The sequence below is a fragment of the Fulmarus glacialis genome, unplaced genomic scaffold (genome assembly GCF_000690835.1).
Source record: "Fulmarus glacialis isolate BGI_N327 unplaced genomic scaffold, ASM69083v1 scaffold14749, whole genome shotgun sequence".
In the NCBI taxonomy this organism is placed as follows: Eukaryota; Metazoa; Chordata; class Aves; order Procellariiformes; family Procellariidae; genus Fulmarus; species Fulmarus glacialis.
In genome coordinates this window covers 14,428-34,353 of record NW_009231509.1, presented here as the reverse complement: position 1 = coordinate 34,353, position 19,926 = coordinate 14,428, and the positions used below count along the sequence as shown (strand labels likewise).

Below are 19,926 nucleotides of genomic sequence, written 5' to 3'. Positions count from 1 at the left end.
TTGCCATATTTGAAGGCTACTGAATGAGATGAGTGCCTAAAAATAAATAGTGAGCAGAAGTAAAGGGTTCCTCTTACAAACTCTTGCTTTTGCACATTGTTCATAGTTTGTGAGCACAATAGCTCATAGTAATTACTAGCAGAAATGAGCTAGCTGCAAGTTAGCTGCTACGCGAACTGTAGGCAGCTAGCCAACCTAAAAGATTGTGATCATGTCATTTAAGCAGCAACTAAAAGACTGTGTGGCTGAAAAGTTACTGTGCTATTTTGTGACAGGTAACTTGAAAAGGTGGTAGGTGAATAAAGCAAACTGTAAGAGTCGAATAATAACATATAAATACACTTTAAACATCTGTAGCTCATATCACCTACCAAAAATGGGAGTAATTTGGCCTTGTTTATCATTGAAACATACTCAATAGGAACTCATTAATGTGGCTAAGTCAGCAGCCTAAATTACAGTGAAAAGATTAGCTTGACAGAGCTGTTTTGTGGGTTAAAGATTTTTGCATGCAACTACAACTTCATCACTAAATCTTCAAGTGCTGGAACTGTCTATAAGTATCTCAGTGCCAGGTAAGATGTACTGCTGTAGTTTTAAGAGAGGTTTTCAAGGGCCAAGCAGAGGTTTTTCAGTTCCTCTTTCATTTGACGGAGTGCCCTCTTGACTTTCTGAGGTGTGTTCATAACCTCTATGCTGCTGGTGAACGGGTTGTAGTGCAGAGAAAAAGGCTTCTTGATCTTCATCGCGTAGTTTCTGTGGGGGAAGAAGACAGAGCTGCTAGTTCAGAAGCCATTTCCCTAAGTGTAAAACCTGCAGGACTTAATTTCTCAGTATGTAGGCATGGACTTATAGGGAAGCAGAGGCTGCTGTGACACCTCCTCACTGTTACTCCTTAATGTTGTCTGGTGCACTACATCCTCCCCACGGCTGAACTACTTGCAGCCCAAAAGATCTGCAGTGCCTGCTTTTCAGCGTTGCTGGCTCAGACCCGTCTGTGCTCTTACAGCTCTACGTTAACACAATTCAGAGTTATTACAACCACAAGCTGAGGAATGCAAGAACACAGCATGTCTGCCACCTTCACTTCTAAGAAATAACCTGGAGTAGCTCTTTCCGTGTAAAATTCTAAAAACTTGTTGATACTAGGCATCCTGGGCTATTTTGCTGTCTCTATTAAAAGAAAAAAACATGACTGCTTGCCATTTTCGACAATGTTTCCATTAAGTACATGCTGGTAAGGAACCCCCTGTACTGATATTGCCTTATGTTTTCCATTCTGACAGATTCTTGTGCTTTCAGTTATTTTGAGCAGCTTTGGCTGTGCAACTATCTTGAAAAAATGTATGAAAAACTTCAAGTCTGAGAATGGTGTATTACTTGTCCTTTTAAGTTCTTTTCGGGTTTGCCTGAATCAAATGCTCTTGAACATCCTCTCTCTTCTGCCAGTGAGTTCTCAGCCACATTTTTACAAACATTAATAATTTAATGTGAACCTTCAGATTTAAGATGAGGGGCCTAATTTGTCATTGCTATAACCCCAGCAGACAGTGCTTCTGGGGAAGAGAAACAGGTTCTCTTCCTCTAATAAATCCCTCATTTCAGCTCCTACATGCTCCCCAGTAGCTCCACAACAAGCCTCCTGCCTCTAGCCAGAATTGGTCATGTTGTTCTAACTGTTGGAGATGAAGGCCAGAATTTAAACCCTGCTTACTTTAATTTTTTTTTTTTTTTTTAAATCCTTACTGCATAACATAACACAGTCAAAGAAATGCATTTAGAAACACCTCAAGCTAATTTGAAATAATGTTATTGAGGTTGCAGTCAGCTACTTTGTAGAAATTAGATTGCCTGTGAATGCTGATTCTGCATTCTTGCAGATATAATTAGAGGAGAAAGGCAATCTTGTTTTTAAGCCCCCTGCTGATCCATGTTAATTCCTGAGTCTGCTATAAAATTTCTGTGTGACCTTGGGTAAATCAGTTCTTCATGACCTCTTATTGTGTGGACTAGCACATAGGCACCCCAACTGTGGAATTGCACTCTACTCTCGTTATTCAGTTACAGAATTTACTTCAGAAGTTGTTAAAATGAGGCGTTGCTAAGATGAAGCATGGGACAGGGCATAACAATATATAGTTATGATTTTCTAAGAAGCTTTTCTGAGATAAACAATCTTACGTTTAATTTTGTTGCAAAAAAAGTCACTGTGCGGATGAAGTGCGCAGTGAGGTAGCCTGGCATGGTTATTGCAATAGCGGTAGATATATTTGAGATTAGGATTCAAGCCGGTATGCCCCCCCTCATTGAAAATACCCACAAAGGCTTTACTTACTGAAGCTTGACCTTGGCATCTTCCAAATTTTCTGCTATGAAATAGACAGGCTGGAAGGCTTGATCCTGATAGGGGTGAACTGCAGTCACTTCTGGATCAAAAGGCTTGTACTCTGGCTTGTTTGATAAAGCATACTTTGTAATGGGAACAACACAGGTTAGAGCAGGTGAATGAACATAGCAAGAATTAGTGCCTACTGGGCTGTGAAATGCTCTTTGCGGAATTTTTAAAGGTAGTATCACGTCCTGTTCTTTCACAGGTGAAAGCTGCTTTTCATAATTAGCAGTTAATAAACCAAATAATAAATAATTTTTAAAAAGAAGAAAAAAGAAAAAAAAAGAAAGATCTATTTCCTGTATTACAGTGATGTACAATTGGGTACCATAGCCACGTTCTCAGACAGGGAGGGGAAAGTCTATGCCACCCCCCAAAATCTGCATATCTAGAAGAAAAAATAATATCATACTGCTTTTTTCAACTAGTGTCGTAGAAGATTCACAGTCCTGTGCAGCACTATTTTAAAGTCCCCAGCCCATGTCACCAATCTCACATTTCCTGCTGCACTGAAGAACAGACGGAATACTCCTGGTATTTTCTGCACAGCTCCCATTCAGCCTAAATGCTTCCCTGAATCCCTAGGTATAAATATGTACTATACTCTGTGTGTGCGTGTTTGTGTTTTGGGCCCACAGAGGTTCTTCTATATGTTCTTCTCAGGTTCTTCTACATTGTCCCCTCAGGCAGACAGGAGGATTAAGGAAGCCACTTATGTCCACACTGCAGTCCATAGGCACATCTATCGTTTGTTTACACATACTGGAGATACCATTAAACCAGCCAGCAGCAGAGATGGTGACAGTGTGATTGCGTAGGTATTGGTGTTGGTTGTTTAGTACCTGCATAGGGTCCTGGGAAGGCAGGGCAGCTCAGGCTTAAAGTGAGTTCCTGCACAGTTTGTCTGTCCCTGAAACCCAAGTGAGATAGTTTAAAGCTAGCTCAGCTTCACTGACATTTGAACTGCACCGGAGATGTGCCTAAAAGCTGGTTTGGCCTCCAGTTGGCCAGGTTGGTGAGTGCCATGGCCACTTCAGTGAAGTGTCCTGGGTACAAACAAAAAGGAAAAAGGCAACTCATGTCAGTCAACATCGAGACCCTTCTTTCCACCTTCAGCCTGGACAGTGAGCCCCATCTACCTAGGGACAGTCTTTTAGTACCCATCCCTTCTTTGAAATCTGCCTGTTTGTCTTTCTCTCTTCTTCCCCAGTCTTCAGAAGGCTCCCTTCACTATTTTATGATCCAAATGCCAACTCCCATGGTACTTGTAAATAACTGGTAAGAGTGGGTGACGCTGCACAAGACTTTCAGCTCAAACTGCTAACTGGAAAAATTCAGACAGTACCCTTAAGCACATTTTTAGATATTTCTCTGAGCTGAGCCTGAACTCGCCATCACTGGAGGCCTGCCTTAACCGGTAGGTCAATTTGCTGCAGACCTGGTGCAGAAATTAATACAGGGCTTTTAAAACAAGAAAAAAAGAACAAGAATATAAAATGGTAAAAGATGGTGGTTTTCCTGTTCTTCATTTGCAGTGTGTAATTGAAGAATAAACCTTGGAGAGCACTCATACGATCTAAGATGGATGGTATACACAAACGTGAGGCTGCTCTTATAATCTTAGAAGCTCTGGGGACTAATGGGAAAAGATTTCAGAAACTCAAAACCTGACAGGGGTCCCGCTATGCTGTCAGTGTTGAAGCAGAACTGAAATCCCATTGATTTCAGTGGAAGTTCAGCTTGAAACTGGATGGCCTTAAAGACCTCTACAAGTTAAGTACTTGTTGTGCTGCAAGAAAAGCATATGTAGCACTGAGTGCTGCCAGAAGTGTCGTATGAGCCGTAAGATTTTACAGTATGTAGGACAGAGTCCAGCTGAGTGTTAACAGGAGAAGCATTTTGGATAATGTAGAACAGCTGAAAGAATACAGTGAAATAAACAGTGCAATACCAAGAGCTGTTGGGGAGGAATTCTTACAGTTCAGAGGAGGCAAGGTTGGCCAGCAGTCAGACCCATTACAACTGTTCAATTTAGACTTGGGTATGGTTATCCTGTCCCTTCCGATGCCTAGCTGCTGTCACTAAATGACTTCTTAGATAACATGGATGCAAGTGCAAGTCTCATGCAAAGGGCGTCTAGCTCTATCTCTCATTCTCTGCCTTTTTCCCAACTTATGCCTTGAGTTTGGGCAGGATCAGCTCATCCACAGAAAATAACTACCTGAAGCTGAGTTCAAACTGCTCAGAGTGGGTGCTGTGGAGAAAAGCAAAACATTTTGAAGATTTCATAGTCAGGATGTGGTTCCCTGGGTTACAGTCACACACCCACAGACAGTCAGCCCAGGCTGCAGTTCAGGGATGTTCCCAGGCTCCTTGCTGATGCTAAGTTCTCACATAACATTAGCTGGGCATACTGCTGCTCACCCTCTCCAGCTGGTTAGGGGTTATCTTCTTGTAGTCAGCCACCTAGCCTTAGTAACTCATGCCTTTATTGCCTCTTCAGTGACCAAATCATCCTGTTATTCCTGGTTCAGAAGCCTTCAGTGATGAGGAAACCCCGCCTTTGTGCAGGTTGCTACAGTGAGTCTCCTCCGTCACGTGAGCTGCAGTGAGTCTGCCTGTGCCAAATATGCTCATCAGCTAAACGATATGGAATTCAGTTTGGGGCCTCCATGCACAGGCCCATGTCTGGGCCCATACTGAGAAGACTGGCAAATATTTATCAGGATGGACAATGGCTTTCTCCCAAACAGTAGCAAAACTTATCTAGAGCTTCTCAAGAGCCAGTCTAAGACTGCAAAATTAGCTTTGCAATAAACTGAAGGCTATCATGAGCCTCACTATCTTCCAATCTTGATCTTCTCTAACAAAACTGCCTAGCCACTGCTGTATTTCTAAAAAAATCCCTTCTACGAAATAGGCACTGCACTACACATATTTCTTCTCTTCAGCTGTAAAAGAAACAGTTGGTATACATGTTCAAGTTGCTAGCAGGTGCTTAGGCATAGGACCTCAGCACTTTACTCCCACTGCCACTGTCTATACTGAAGTTAGAATCAGATGTTTATGCAGAATGATTAAATGGAAACATTTCTGTATTTCAGTTTTGTTCCAAATAAAAATCTGTGAGATGAATCAGTCAGCCATAAAAGGAAACTTCAGCACTTAAGGGCATGGATATAATTAATTTGTGTACAAGAAGTTTCAGATGCTCAAAGTGAAGTGCATAGAACCCGCTCAACTCCAGTCACCAAAAGTGAGCATTTCTGATGCAACTTTTACTTTCATCGGTGTTCAAATTAAACAGAAAAAGGAGGTAACATCATGCAGATAGATTCTGTGGTGCATAGTACTGTGAAAGCTACGTAAGTATCGGAGACACAATTACCTCTGCCCTTTAGTATCCTGTTTAACATGTAAATGCATTTGATTTAAAACTACAAAGTATTCAGGCAGGCAGAGTAGAATTAATGTTGCCTTGAACTGTGCTTTGATATTGGATCTTTTTGGTTTTACCAGGTAAATAAAAGCAAGCCTAGGTTTCCTGTTTGTTGGCTGTGAATATAGCAAGTACTGAAGGATTCTCAGAAAAACAGTAGCTTCAGCCTTATCCTAGAACAGATAGACATGTAAAGTAAATCCATTGCGCTGGAGCCTAATTTATAGGGGAGCTCACTGATCTGCTGTTCAAAACAAGACAGCTTCACTGTCCGTTTCACAGCGGAGTGCTGTGGTAGTGCTAGCACACTTCTGCTCATGTTCATGAGCAGTCAGCACAAGATCAGGTTGTTATGTAGAAAGAAAGGCACGTTTGTTTCTCTAGAGGGCTAATAAGCATGCAGATCTCTCAGCTTATGAAGAGAGAAAGCTCTGCAAATCATATACCACAGAGTTTGCTCACAAATGTCTCCAAATTGCCAGCGTTGGGAGAAAAACCAATGCTTAACTCAGCAGGTGGTAAAATGAAGGTTGATGTCTGGGAGGGTTCCCCTTTCTATATGTTAACTCTCAACTGCCCCTCTGTTGGGACGCCTGTTATAAATATCTTGAGATATATCAACATGTTGTTTCTTCCTTCTGTCAATTAACTGGGAAGCGGACTGACCTGTATACCATTAGGAGAGTTTTGTAATATGTTTATTGTCATAACAATACAACTATCTCCAGTTGTGGGAGTCCAAGCTGTGCTAATCCAGCCATGGTTCCATGTGAATGTATCATGTAGCTGGCTGTTAGGCTGTTGTGTCTATGTATATCTCCCCTGAAAAAATTGATTTCTGGTTTATAAAAATGCTTGAAAAGAGTGGTTTTTGGCTCTTACTAATTCAAAAAAAATCATCCAGTATCTGCACGACCTGAAGCAATTGAGACCTACTCATACCAGTTTAGGGCTTTTGCAGTTAGAAACAGATCATCTGCTCCAGTGCTCTGTGAAACTGAGGAGAAATTAATATCTCCCCTATCAGCTGTTTGTCCAAAGGAGGGGGAAACCCATAAGCTTTCTGGAAAGGTGTACAGTCCCTCTTTCCACAGTTAATCTGTCCAGGCAGGCAGTATCAAACCTGTGTACGCAGATTTTCATCTACCTACAAGCTGGGATTAGTTCTGAAACGTATTTAGGAATGTAAAATAATAAAGCATTTTCTTTTTGTCAGTATCCATGCTATTCACATTTTCTTCGCACTTTATTTGGTCCAGTCAGTGCCTTTCTGATTCATATGTGCATGAATGGCAATGGCATGGACAAAGTAGCAGAGTTCATAATAGGCATAATATTGCCCTCTAGTGAGTAGTTCAGAAAGGTACATGAGTTTTATGTTGAAGTCAGCTGTATTACTACTGGCCAGGAGCTGTAAGAAGCAAATCTAATGCTTTATAAGATGGTTGTTTTAATCGAATTTCATCTCTTTAAGTGGAAGACAGATACAATCCCACAGTAGTTTTTCCCCTACTCGGTAGCTTCGGGGAAGGGAGAATGAATTTCTTTGCAAAAGAAAAATCCGTATTTTAAATCATACTGTTTTATGTGAGGAAACAATACTTTGCTTTTACCAGAGAGTTCAGAAAACTGGATTATAGAAATCTTTCAATACCATACGTTTGACACATACCATAAGCTCCCCATAAGACGAAAGCAGTCCTGCCCCGTAAGCTTTGATTGATCTGTTTTGCTTGCAGAGACCAAACTCCACAGTGAACCAATAAAGCTGGTAATAAGAAAAACTTGTGAAAAACAGTCTCAACAGGCAGTTCATTTTTAAGTTTCTTATTTTTCCTTTAATTTTCTTTTATCCTTATTCCTTAGTGTCTTTGTATCTTCAAATTTTATAGTTGTATATTTTAAGAAAATTATTTTTCTCTCAACATACATAACACACAAATTATAACATGTTTTTTCAAAACTTGCCATCCTTCCCATTCTCACTCCCCCCCCCAAAAAAAAAAAAAATTGCTAATGATAATTACATTGGTAAATAAAGTCATAAAGTCCTATCCCCTTCTTTCTTTGGAGGATCTTACAAACTACTCTGCACCCTCTTAACCCTGAGCTTCGTTATAGTCAGTGGAAGCTGACAGATTTCAACCCATAGTCCCCAGAAGGACAGGTAGACCCCCATAGACGGTTCAAGACCCTAGGAAAGGTACTTGAAAGGACAGTTTCCCTTCTCCTTTGTCTGTGTGATAGTATTCAGGAGAACTGAAGAATGACTTATCGCTTAACAGCAATGTGGCCTTTAAGATTATGCCAATTACATCTTTATCATGCTCCAGTAGAAAATAAAGACACATCTCTCTGGGCTGTTCTTGCAATAAAGCATGCTTAGGACCATACTGCCTTTACCTGCTGGACAGTAGTGGGACAAAAGCAACTGTTGGCTCTGCCTACCTGTTAGCCCTTCCCTTATTATAGCGTCTAAGAAAATGGACAGTGGAAGAACAATTCTGGACACAGCCTGACCTCTGAGCAGCTGGATAGGTGTTGTGCAAAAGAAAAACATGGAAAACATGAGGCATTTCAAGAATATGGCTTTGTGTCACAACTCTTCAAGGTTCCTTTAGGGACACATAGCTCTTTGCTACCTCATACACAGGGCTGGAACTTGGCTTCAGTTTAGCCGTAAGTATTGCATTCTCAGCACCCTTCTCAAAGAACTGCAGGCAGTTCGTAAAATGATGTGAATCTCTATGTTGTTCTGTCTATTCTGCCTCTTATTTTCTTTCTCTTTCTTTCTCCCACCCTCTTCCACATGTCTTATAATTTGATGACTTGGTTTTAGCCTGCGAATTTACCGCTAAGGAAACAGTATGCCAGAATCCTGAGCTGCTTTCTTTACAGTTCAACTAATAATTCTACATTCTTATTGTGTTAATAATCTTGATTCTTATTATTTCACAGTGAAAAAGTATTTTGAATATCTCCTCATTTTGCAGAAGGTCTTTTTGACTGGAGAATGAGACATGGGAGGAAGAGGAATTCTTTTTAGTGTTTCCTTAGATATCCTGTATTTGGCTTTTAGTTAGAGAGGTTCTTTCGGCTCTCACTGTTTTAACAGGGTACAAGACACAGTACTAGTGGTATTCTGTGGATGACATGAACTCTGGCAATTTCCCATCTTTTGTGCATGGATCCACCTGCTTTGAGAAGTCCAGGGACTGAATGAAATAACGGCATTTCAAAGTTTGTCTTACAAATATTATAGACCATAGAAACAAGCAAAGTTGCGATTCTTTAAATAAACTTCTAGTTAGCTTAAATATTGTTGTGTCATCTAAGCTAGTTACCTACATTCTCTTTATAATGAACAGAGAGTGACAAGGATGTCCAGAGAGAAACAAGAATTTATGTCAGACATCTATGTCAGAATAGCGAATACGTTACAGGTTCATCTTTATCTTCTCTTTCTAAAGAAGGAACCTAAACAATAAGCCTAGATGAGATGTCTAACTTTTAGAGAATTGAAGATTGAGATGTTAATCCAGAATATTTTTACTGTTCAGAACACTTGAATGGCACTTACAAAATTGTATTCTCACAGATCCTGAACTGCAGGTAGACCTTTCAAAAAGGTGCCCTTGTTCTACCTCCCCAAACCCTAGATGATACTATGACAATTTCAGATATGAGACCCATCATGCTTCTGACCTTAACCCTATCTCCAATCTAGTCCTAGCCAGTCCAGGGCCAGGAGGGGTGCTTGCAGAGGAATGCTGTGTAAGCCACTGACTTTCACCCGGTCTCACCAAGACCTGAGTAACGATGCAAAATGGCTCTCCAGGACCCATAGTTCTTTTAACCCCAGCAAAGGCATAAATCTTAATCTTCCTCTAGCCTCTCTAGACCCAGAGAGGGGAAACTGCAGAGGAAACGTGGACATGTCACTGCCTCTTCCTACATAGTCCCTTCACATCACCAGCCCAGGACCTGTATGATGCTGTGAAAAATTGCACTGGTACCTTTTGCTCTCCGAACTCTAAAAATACTGCTAGTCTTACCTAGTCCTTCACACAGTGCCTCATTCCACTTCACCATGAGTGGGGCTGTGGGCTGGGTGAGGAATTTCAGGAGTGATAGTCTCCTCCCATCCACCCTCTTTCCTGAATGAGCCTCACCCAGCTGGGGGAGGGTAAGGCTCCTCTCCTCCCCTGGAAAAAATCATCAAGACTGGGAAACGGCTGTCATTATCAGAAAAAAAATCACCTGGCCTCCAGCCCTCTTTCAGAACAGGTTAAGATGGTAGCAAGGGGCTGCATGAGTTGTTTTGGTAGATGTATACAGCCTAGTGACTCAGAACCAAATGATAGTACCTGCTCTCAAATTGCTTTTAAGTGCTCACCTATTTTGTGAGATTAGTGAATACAGGGTGAATGAAATTCTGATGGTTCCCTGCACCTTGTGTAGGAGAAAATGCAGAAATCACATTGGGTATCCAGTTTATTAGGTGAATCTAGAAATTGAGTTGGGACCCTCCTGTGGCTGAAATTGTAGAAACTCAGCTTCAGCAATATATCCTTATAGAAGCAAAAAGTATAAGCATTTCCTCAGGTGGAATCACATGCTTCTGGGCTCCCCCAGATGGACTCCAGCCCCTGCTTCAGCACCTCCTTAACCTGTGGATAAGGAGAAGAGACAATCCTGCTGATGCTTCCATTTTCGTAGCTAATCTGAGATACTGGAGAAGAGCCTTCCCTGCACAGTAAGGGATATGCAGTGAATCGTTTGGGGTTTGCCTCCGATATTAAACTGCCATCTGTACTTACTGTGGCCAGTTTCTCAATCTCCGCTTCAGATGATCCAAGAGAAGCCAGTCCAATATCCTAAAGCAAATAAGCAAGCAGGCAGTGTTACACTAGTGTGATTATTCAGCCCAAGGGAGAGAAAGAGGGGAAGGGGGAGGACCACATCATTTCTAGCATGAATAGCATGAACTATTCATTGTTTTTGTCACCCAAAATGACCTTCCATGGCTTCCAGGATGCCTACCTCTCCCTGGCCCCCAGCTACATACCACTGGGAGCCACATTAGATGAGTGTTTAATCCTCAGCGTTCTCTGTGTAAAGTTAACCATCTCTTGCCTTAATGCTGCACTATCCCTAGCAGAGATTTATAGGGAGGCATGAGAAGGACGGACAGCAAGGTGGGTTTTATCTTTGCCATTACCTTTCTGTCTCTCACTCTGTTTCTGACAGCCCTTATGAGTGGGTCAGATCCATGCAGGGAGGATTCTATTTACTCTCATCTGTGCTCCCCGTTAATTATTCTTCTCACAATAGCAATCTCTATGTCTCTTCTTAGCTATCCTGGGAGCCATATCATGCAGCAAACAAACAAAATTAGGGCATTTTCACCATTCATCGTCTCATGTTGAATGGAACAAAAGAGAATTTTCATGGAGTGAATTTCAACTGTGAAAATACTTTGTGAAAAAAAAAAATGAAATGTGAAAGTTCATTTAATGTGATCCCATGTTGTATAGTCTGTGTTATAGATGGGAAAAGAGGAAAGCTGAAAGTTTTGAAATTGCTATAATCTCTTATTTCTAATTTGCCTTCAGTTCTGGTATTGAACTGAACTGAAGAGGTTTCTTCCAAAATAAGTTATAGACCACTAGGATATGTTAAGTACTACTCATCTGAATCTGATAATAACCAATATTTATGGCCAAAATGGAAACTGGCATGTATCCAAGTTGATAACAACCATAAACCACATTATATGAGGTGAACTGGCTTTTTTTTTTTAAGATATTCTGACAGGGACCTACATCATGTAACCCCTCTGCTCTTATTGACAGTTTCCACACTGGCCACTGATTGATAAGCCGAGAATATGAGTTATTTTCTGCCCTCTGCTACGATTTTGAGGCACATTCATAGTTCTGAAGTCTTTAATTATGTGAGGTCATTGAGTTCACTTGGGTCTGACACTGACTGTTCATAGTAAATAGCCCCTTATTGTACAAAGAATCCCTGTTTGCTTTTTGGAGCCTCCTCACCAGTGTGAGCAATGCTGTGAGAATCTGGTGAGTTGTAAAAGGAAAAACAACTCTAATGAATGACATGGTGATGGACACAATTAAAGTATCATGTGAGATAAAAATGTACATCCAGAGACAGAACCAGCCTGGGGGCTCGATGGCTGTTGCTGGTTAGGTTCATGTGGTGTAGGACAGGAAGCCAGGGAACAGCGTAGTCAGTACAACTCAAACACACAGCACCACAGAGGCTTCACTGGCATCCTTCTGCGGACTGACATGGCCCTCCCACAGAGAAGTCCCACAAGCACTGCCTGCCTGCCCTTCCTTTTACACGATGTCCATAGGGAGCAGTGCTACCACTCCCTTGGAGTAAATGTCTCCCAGGGCACTGCTATCCCACCACCCCTGGAGGTTGCGACTCAGGCACAATCAAGTCTTAAAATAGCATTTCAAGCACGGTGAGCTGCATGCCTTTGAGGCACATCTGGCCTGCTATCCAGAGCAGTTGGTTAAACAGCCAGCAGAATAAGCTTCTTACCTGTGAGAACTGGGCAAACTCCTTGTCAGCTAACATGGGAACATGACCCAACAACTCATGGCAGCAGTCTCTGGAAAACAAGTGACCTTCATGTTTAATAAAGGTTTCTTTTCCTGCCCTACATGAACTTCTCATGAATGACTTTAGCAGATAGAGAGACCCCCAAAAGGAGCTAGTGTGAGGGCTGCTCTGCAGTAGCTGCCTCCATACCTGGCCTGGCTCTGCAGGGAGCGTGACAGAGCATTCCCTTCTGCCATGGGGAGCCAGCTGCCCCCCGCTACCTTGGCTATTGTCTCACTTGGGATGGCACGGGCACTAGTCTCCTATGTCACAACATCTTTGAAAGGCCCCTGTTTTGTCCCAGCATACAACAAAAGCGTCTGTGCGAACTTGTAATTTCTCATGAAATGTAATTGCTGTTGTCTGGCCAGCACTTACTGGGAGAGTTTCACAGCAGGGAATCAAACCCCAGCAGATGGTAACTGAAGGCAGGATGAAAAGATTAAACCAGATATTCTCCGGTCTTTTCCTTCCCCAGACGACTTTGCAAGAGAGAGACCCACACCCTCTCATGCATGACTTCCCCTTCTAACTCTTCAGCTACCAGTTTCTCAAATTGTTTCATTCTGTGGACTACTGGATAGAGCTCCAGAGCCGTTCCCAAGAGAATCATCCCCAACACATTCAGAAGGCCAGGATTGTGCCAGGGCATCAAACTTACGGTTCTGGGGAATGCATAGGAGAAGAGAAATGCCGTATATACTGTGTGCTCTGGAAGACACGAAATGCCAGGCTGGCGAGGAAGTCACGAGCAGACAGCAGTCCTGCAGCTGGTCTCAGCTGGAAACCTGTTCTCTCTGCAAAGGAAAGTGAGACCAAATTTAGGCATTTCTAGCGTTAACTACATGGCACACTTACTTCAGGTAAGCAGTTTCAGAGGACCTTCATACTCTGTTGCAGTAGCTCCCTCCACCTAAGCATAGTAGGAACATCCTGGCTTATCATTATTGACATGCCCCTGTACTGCTATGGGTCCAATTACTGCAACATCAAACCACCTAGCCATCTATTCTACACATATTCACACAGCAATGATATGAGGTATGGGAGTACTGCTTACCCCAGTTTACATTTTTAGCACATTTACACACATTTATCTACTATGTCCCGCATGTCAGTGATGTGTCTGAGGTCACATATGGTCCTTATGATCAAGCAGGGGACAGAACCTGCATTTTCAGTCCTGGCTAGTCTATTAACTCTTGGATTACCTCTCTCATTTCCTGTATAACATATGTAAAAGGAAAACAGGAGTTAGATATGGGACATGTCCCACCCCTACCCTTGTCTCAGAGCACCTGGCTCTTCCCTGGTGCTCGGTTACTGTTTAGCCCCCTTCTTCAGGCTTTCTTATTCCCTGCACTGAAACCCCTGGTAGCTTGCACTGTTGAAGACAGAAGTAGGTGGACCATGGGTCTGCTCCAGTCTGGGCAATTCTTCTGTTCCTCAATAGGCCTAGTTCAACATACCCCAGAGGTAGAATTGGAGCATACTATTCAACTTCATTTCCCTTTGTTAGTGTGTGCTCCACATGTATAAACTAGCTCAGCACTGTAAAACTTGCTATCAATTTTATGTTTCTGCCTGAACTTCCTTAGAATGGGAACACGCAGGAGAAAGAGCAAACAGGTCCTCATCAGAGATAAGGGTGCTGGAATTTGGCCCTCAACCATTTAACACCAGAATTCCCATCAGTGCTCTCACCTATTTTTCCCCTCTGTTTTTTTTCACCATTATGTTTGTATAGAACTAACTACATAGCCTCCCAGGGATGTGATCATACGTATTTTGCTTCGCATGTGTCCATAGAACAGGACAGAAGAATGCAATACTTTTGCACCGTGATTTCAGATTGTGCTATCAGTTTTACCCCAGTACATCCTGCACTACTATGAAAGGTCTGTGAGAGACAGCTAACAAAATAACCAGTCCTACGGTCAGCAGAATACAAAATCTACATTTCCATGGGAAACATGTTGGTGGTCTGCAAGGCTAAGAAAATTGAAAATCGCTGCTTTAAAAGGGAGCCAATGATAATCTTTTTGAAGTCCTATATTCAAAATCTGTGTTGCATTCTCAGCTCCCATAAATGACATTTCATCTTCTTTAAAGCATAAAACTACACTTTAAAAAAATTCAGAAATTGCTTTATTCTCCCTTCTCTATCCATATTCTATTGTGTCATGAAGCCTGGAACCTAATTTATTTTATGTAAACAAACAAAAAAAATCCCACCCAGAAACCAAGCCATTTACAAGATTTGGTTTGGTTTGGTTTTTAATGTTTCTTCCAGCGTTTCTTGTCTTGCTCTGTCTGGCTATTAGCACTTTTCTCATTAAAAAAAAAAAAAAAAAAAAAGAGAGACAGAGAAAAGAAAAGACAAAAAAAAAGGCTCCACTGGAAGAATTAGAATTGACAAAACATCTGAAGTTATACAGGACAAAAAAGAGTGGACAGCAAGGAATGCTTCTACCTGACAATGTGAGGGACTAGGTGGTTAGCATTCGCCATGGTTATCTTCTATTGCTCCACTGAATTAAAAAGTAATGGGTACAGAACTGCCTCAAAGCTGAACAACAGCAAAAAACCTATGGAGATTGTGTCTTTATCTTTGTCTATATGCTGAGCAAAGGCATCAGAGTTAACCAGGGAATCAGAAGTGGTTGTAAAGCAGCTTACTATTCTCCCCCGCTCCCCAGTTAAGAAAGCAGGATGTTTGGGGGAATAGACAGACCATCAGCTATGTTTCCTTAGGCACTGGCCATGAGCTGGCACAAGAAGGGTACTCCCTTGCTGCTGATGCCATACTAAGTCAATCCAGAGGAATGTGAAAATCTCATAATCTGGCCATCTCTGGGCTAAATTCTGAGTCTGAGTGAAGTGAAAACTGCACCAGCTGAAAAATATATTAGACGAGAACCAAGCCCTAAGTAACTCAGTTTTGGAAGGACTATGAAAGAGTCTAGAGAAATTTATATTGCTTTAGCATCCATGTTGGAGGAGCTGGAGGGAAAATGAAAATTACAGCTTATGTTCCCTGAGATGCCCTTTTAAATATAGGCCAGTGAATCAGACAGTCTGCTGATGGAACAGACTTGGCCAGTTGCCTCGAAAAGCCATAGGAAAAAGTTATCTGCTGAAGGCAATATCTGCAAAATCTGAACTTCTATTTCATTACTGCACAATAAAACTAGCAAGCAAACTAGAGAATTGGGGGTGTGGCTGATTGGACCTGCTGCCCAAAGATCTCTGAAATCAAAATGAGTTGAAGAGAAGGTCTTGAGCAGTTGACCTAAAGTGATCTGTAAGGCTTAACGCTTGGCCTAAAAACCTCATGTATACAGGCCTGTGCGTTGTAGTGTGAGCTTGCTTGAGTTCACTGGCTGTAATTTCTTCCAGCTGTGGAGGACAATGAATGTCTAAATCCAAACATCTTTCCTAGAAAGAAAAATGTGCCTAGGTTCATGTAGTTAACCCTTTAGAAAAATACTTGCCATGTTAACCGGTCACATGGTTAACCATTTAAATTCCCTTTAAGTAATTATGAATTACTTATGATGTAGAGTTCATTTCTGTTCAAAATCTCACTAGCAGGCCAGGTAACACTAGACAGATCTTGTGGTTCGACTTGTATTGAAGTCAAAAGGAATTGCTTGGTTGAGTTCACAGATACTGTTGAGTAAAAGAGAAGATGGAATTTTCTCTAGCTGTGTGGGCTGGTTATAACATGATCACTTTCTCTCCAGGATATCCCTCTCTCTCTCTGTATCCCCATAGTTTATTATATTCAAAGCTGCTCCAGGGGAGGTTTAGACTGGACATTAGGAAGCATTTCTTGACTGAGAGGGTGGTCAAACACTGGGACAAGCTTCCTAGAGAAGCAGTCAATGCCCCAAGCCTGTCAGTGGTTAAGAGGCATTTGGACAATGCCCTTAATAACATGCTTTAACTTTTGGTCAGCCCTAAATTGGTCAGGCAGTTGGACTAGATAATCATTGTAGGTCCCTTCCAACTGAAATAGTCTACTCTACTCTACTCGACTCTACTCTACTCTATTCTATTCTATTCTATTCTATATAAAGTCTTATCACCACGTATGCCAAAGAATGGTCCGGTCCTTAGGGGCAGTATTTAGCAAAGATACACGCTGGGATTTATGTTTTAAATGGGAGAGTGGGACAGTTCGGGGCTTACCCAGAGCTAATCAGTGACAGGAGGAACTGCACTATGCATCTCCACATAGGCTGTAGTTGAAATACATCCATTGCATGCCAAGGAATTTTGGGAGACACATCACAGCCTGTAGTTTGGTTAAGGTCTGGTTGGTTGAGCACTGCACACGTAACACAGGAAAGAGCCTAAGTACGCAGTTGATTGATCAGTTGTAAGGAGCAAAAATTCTGGCCTTGTTGAGGCTGGTGGTAAAAGCCACCCAAATTAGTAATAAATCAGAAGAACTCCTTATAAATCATACTCCTCACCCAGTGGCTGCTTGGCATGAGGCTGTTTTTAACACAGATTTTACAGACCTTGCAGATGCTTCTGACTCAGACTGAGTTTGTTACAAAGGGACCTTACAATAATGTCAATCTTCATGCTATTCTAGAAAGTACTCTGCATAGTGAAATGACCTTATTGGAGGGAATCTTTGAAGATAAGTAAGATATCAGTTCAAAGCCCCATATAATGGGACTAAAATAGCTTACTCAATCTCCATTGTGTTTAGCTGTAAACACAGTTCTTTTGAACAAACTTTGTTCCATCTATGCATAATCTTTTACAAAGCCTGTAGGCTAAACTAATCCAGGTTTTATCTACAGTTTAAGAAGGGTAAGACAGTGCTTCTGAGAGCCATTCTTTCCATTTTCCTTAAACACCCATTCCAGAATGGAGTAAAATGCCTCTGAAGTGCCTGATTCTCATTCCCAGTCAGAATAGTTTCAACAATTAGCTTACACTAGACACCCCGTGTTTATAGTAGATGAGTTGAAACTCACTGTGAACATTTTCCCAACAGTTATTAGCAGAATTTTCAGAATTACTATTTTTATTGCTTTTTTTTTTTTTTTTTGCTTAGGACAATTTGTATGGCATAGAGAAAATTCAGAACCAGAGCCTACAAAAGAAGTGAGCAGGCCCAGACTCCAGGCAGTCAAATCCTGTCAACCAACATAAGCAATACAAATAGTGTTATGACGGGATATTCTTACATTATCCTAAATTCTCCCACTTTGAAATCACCTGATTCACTTAAAGAATATTAATATCTGTGGTAATCAGATCAGCATCACAGGATTTCTGGAGCTCCCTGCTGTCAGCTACTGTGTAAATGAGATAAGATGAGATCAACTACTTAATAAGAAAAAATATTTACCAGCCCAGTTACTGTAGGAGAGAGGTAAGATGGATAGTTGAATAGAGGGGAAAATGCATGAGAAAATACTTAATGCATACACAGAAAAATTCCTACCACTGGATGTGATGGTGCTCATGAGAGATGCTTTTCATATGCCAACCCTCCATTCCCTTACACTACAGGTGCAGTAAAAACTTTGTCATTGAACATCTTAATCTTCCCTAAAAACGGCAATGTCTTAGAAAACTCTTCAGCAACAGAAAGCTTATTCAAGCTTACTAGCTTCACCTACTGATACATGGAGCAGGTCACTTGATTTCCTGAATATTGTATTTAAATTGAATTTATTTAAAGTTAAGCCATACTTTTTATTATTTATTTCATCATAGTGATCAGCTGTCCTCTCTCTGGCACATCTCCTTGTCACTGAGAAGGAGCAAGGAGGCTTTAAAGACCACCTTTCTTTAGTCATTCTTGATAATGGTAGGAAATCAACTGGTTGACACAAAGCACCTGGCCTTGGGATTCCATGCATCCTCATAAAAATGATGCAAGCTCCCTTCCACTCCTGCCTCTTGCTAGTCAGCCCCCAGCTAACAGCAGGTAAGTCAACCTAGCAATCTTATGTGTCCTTTCATCTAAGGCTACATCTTCATGCATTTACAGACTAGCACCACAGCCTTTCTGCTCTCCTGTCAGCCACACGGTAGGTACCAAAGAGTTTAATGTGGCAAGTGGGGCCACAGAGACAGAAAGAAGCAGTGTTGTTTCAAGGCAACTGCTGACTGACTAGCAGGACCTCCTGGAAATCATTTCCTCTAGCACACATTGCCATCCTGTCTCACGCATCAGAAAAAAGTGGACTTGGGACGTAGGTATCTGCATTTGTGTTTGGGTCTTATTAGCAGCATAGCTATAGATGCATAAAATACAGCCGAACCCATAGAAAACCTGTGTGGAAGTCATGCTGAGCAGTGTGCTGCTGTGACTCTACTGCTGCTAGTACTGGAGTTAGCTGGTTAGTGCTACACCAACTGCAGCCACTCACAGAGCAAACACAAACTTACTTACAGCTTGGTCCCTAGATACGCCTGGTTTTAATGCTTTGTGCTACAGCTCATCTTGCATGAGGGAACTCTACAGCTAATCAGCTCTCCTACCAGCTTGGGTTCTATGAGATGGTTTGTGTGTGTATGTGGTGTACAAACATATGCAGGGAACCCTAGAATAAGCCATGGTTCATAATGACTGACCTTTTAAAAATCTGGAGACATCCTGAAGTTGAGGTATGTTATCCTCTTGGTAGCCACAGTATTTCTCCAGCTGCTGGAAAGCGTCCAGGTACTGCGTACAGGCATGAGTAGGGTAAAGGCTGCTCAGCTTCCTGTAGACTTCTCTCCTGAAAAGCAAAAGCCATATAGCATGACCCACCTCCATAAAGCAGTACTTATCTGCCCTATCTACAGGTCCACAGAGAGGCATAGACCTCCAGCACAGGAACAGTCTAAAAATCTGAACTCAGGACAGCTGGTGCTTGGAAGCTGATGCCTTGGTGGGTGTAGCAAAGCACAAGGGGTTTTTGTTTCACTTTTCCTTCAGAAGGTGGGTTCCGTTCAGCGAATCTGTTTTATCCCTTCCTATGTCCTCCTTTAATGTAATAGGATTCTAATCCTGATTCAGAAGTGTTTCTTGCTTAGGTATAAGGGTGTTGGATGTACCAGGGAAATCCCAGGGAGAAAGCTGAGGCTGTGGCCCTCTCTATGTTGCGCAGTTCAGGGATGGAATGAGTCACTGTCCTGGTTCCGGCTGGGACAGAGTTAACTTTCTTCCCAGTAGTTTGGGGGCTGTGCTGTGTTTTGGGTTTGGTATGAAAGGAGCGTTGATGGCCCATTGATGCTTTGGCTGTTGCTGGGTGATGCTCACACGGGGCGGGGGGAGCACAGCCGGGGTGGTGGACCCAGCTGGCCAATGGGGGATTCTATACCATGTGACATCATGCTCAGTATAAAAACGGGGGGGGGGGGGTGCGCGGCCCGCGGTCGGTGGTCGGTGAGCAGTTGCATTGTGCATCGCCTGCTTTGTATATTCTGTTATTGTTGTTGTCCT

At 42.1% G+C, this 19,926-nt stretch overlaps 1 protein-coding gene across 1 annotated transcript in view; it reads right to left on the bottom strand.

Moving 5' to 3' along the window:
• Positions 1-596: 596 nt before the first annotated feature.
• Positions 597-19,926, bottom strand: part of LOC104069913 (tyrosine 3-monooxygenase-like) — a 32,416-nt gene continuing 13,086 nt past the window's right edge. Inside the window, exons 6-12 of the mRNA XM_009584608.1 lie at positions 19,074-19,219; positions 13,126-13,261; positions 12,405-12,474; positions 10,649-10,705; positions 7,501-7,596; positions 2,336-2,469; positions 597-756 (exon numbers count right to left, since the gene is read on the bottom strand). Of these exons, the coding sequence (XP_009582903.1) occupies positions 597-756; positions 2,336-2,469; positions 7,501-7,596; positions 10,649-10,705; positions 12,405-12,474; positions 13,126-13,261; positions 19,074-19,219 (799 nt within the window). The remainder of the gene's footprint in view (positions 757-2,335; positions 2,470-7,500; positions 7,597-10,648; positions 10,706-12,404; positions 12,475-13,125; positions 13,262-19,073; positions 19,220-19,926) is intronic.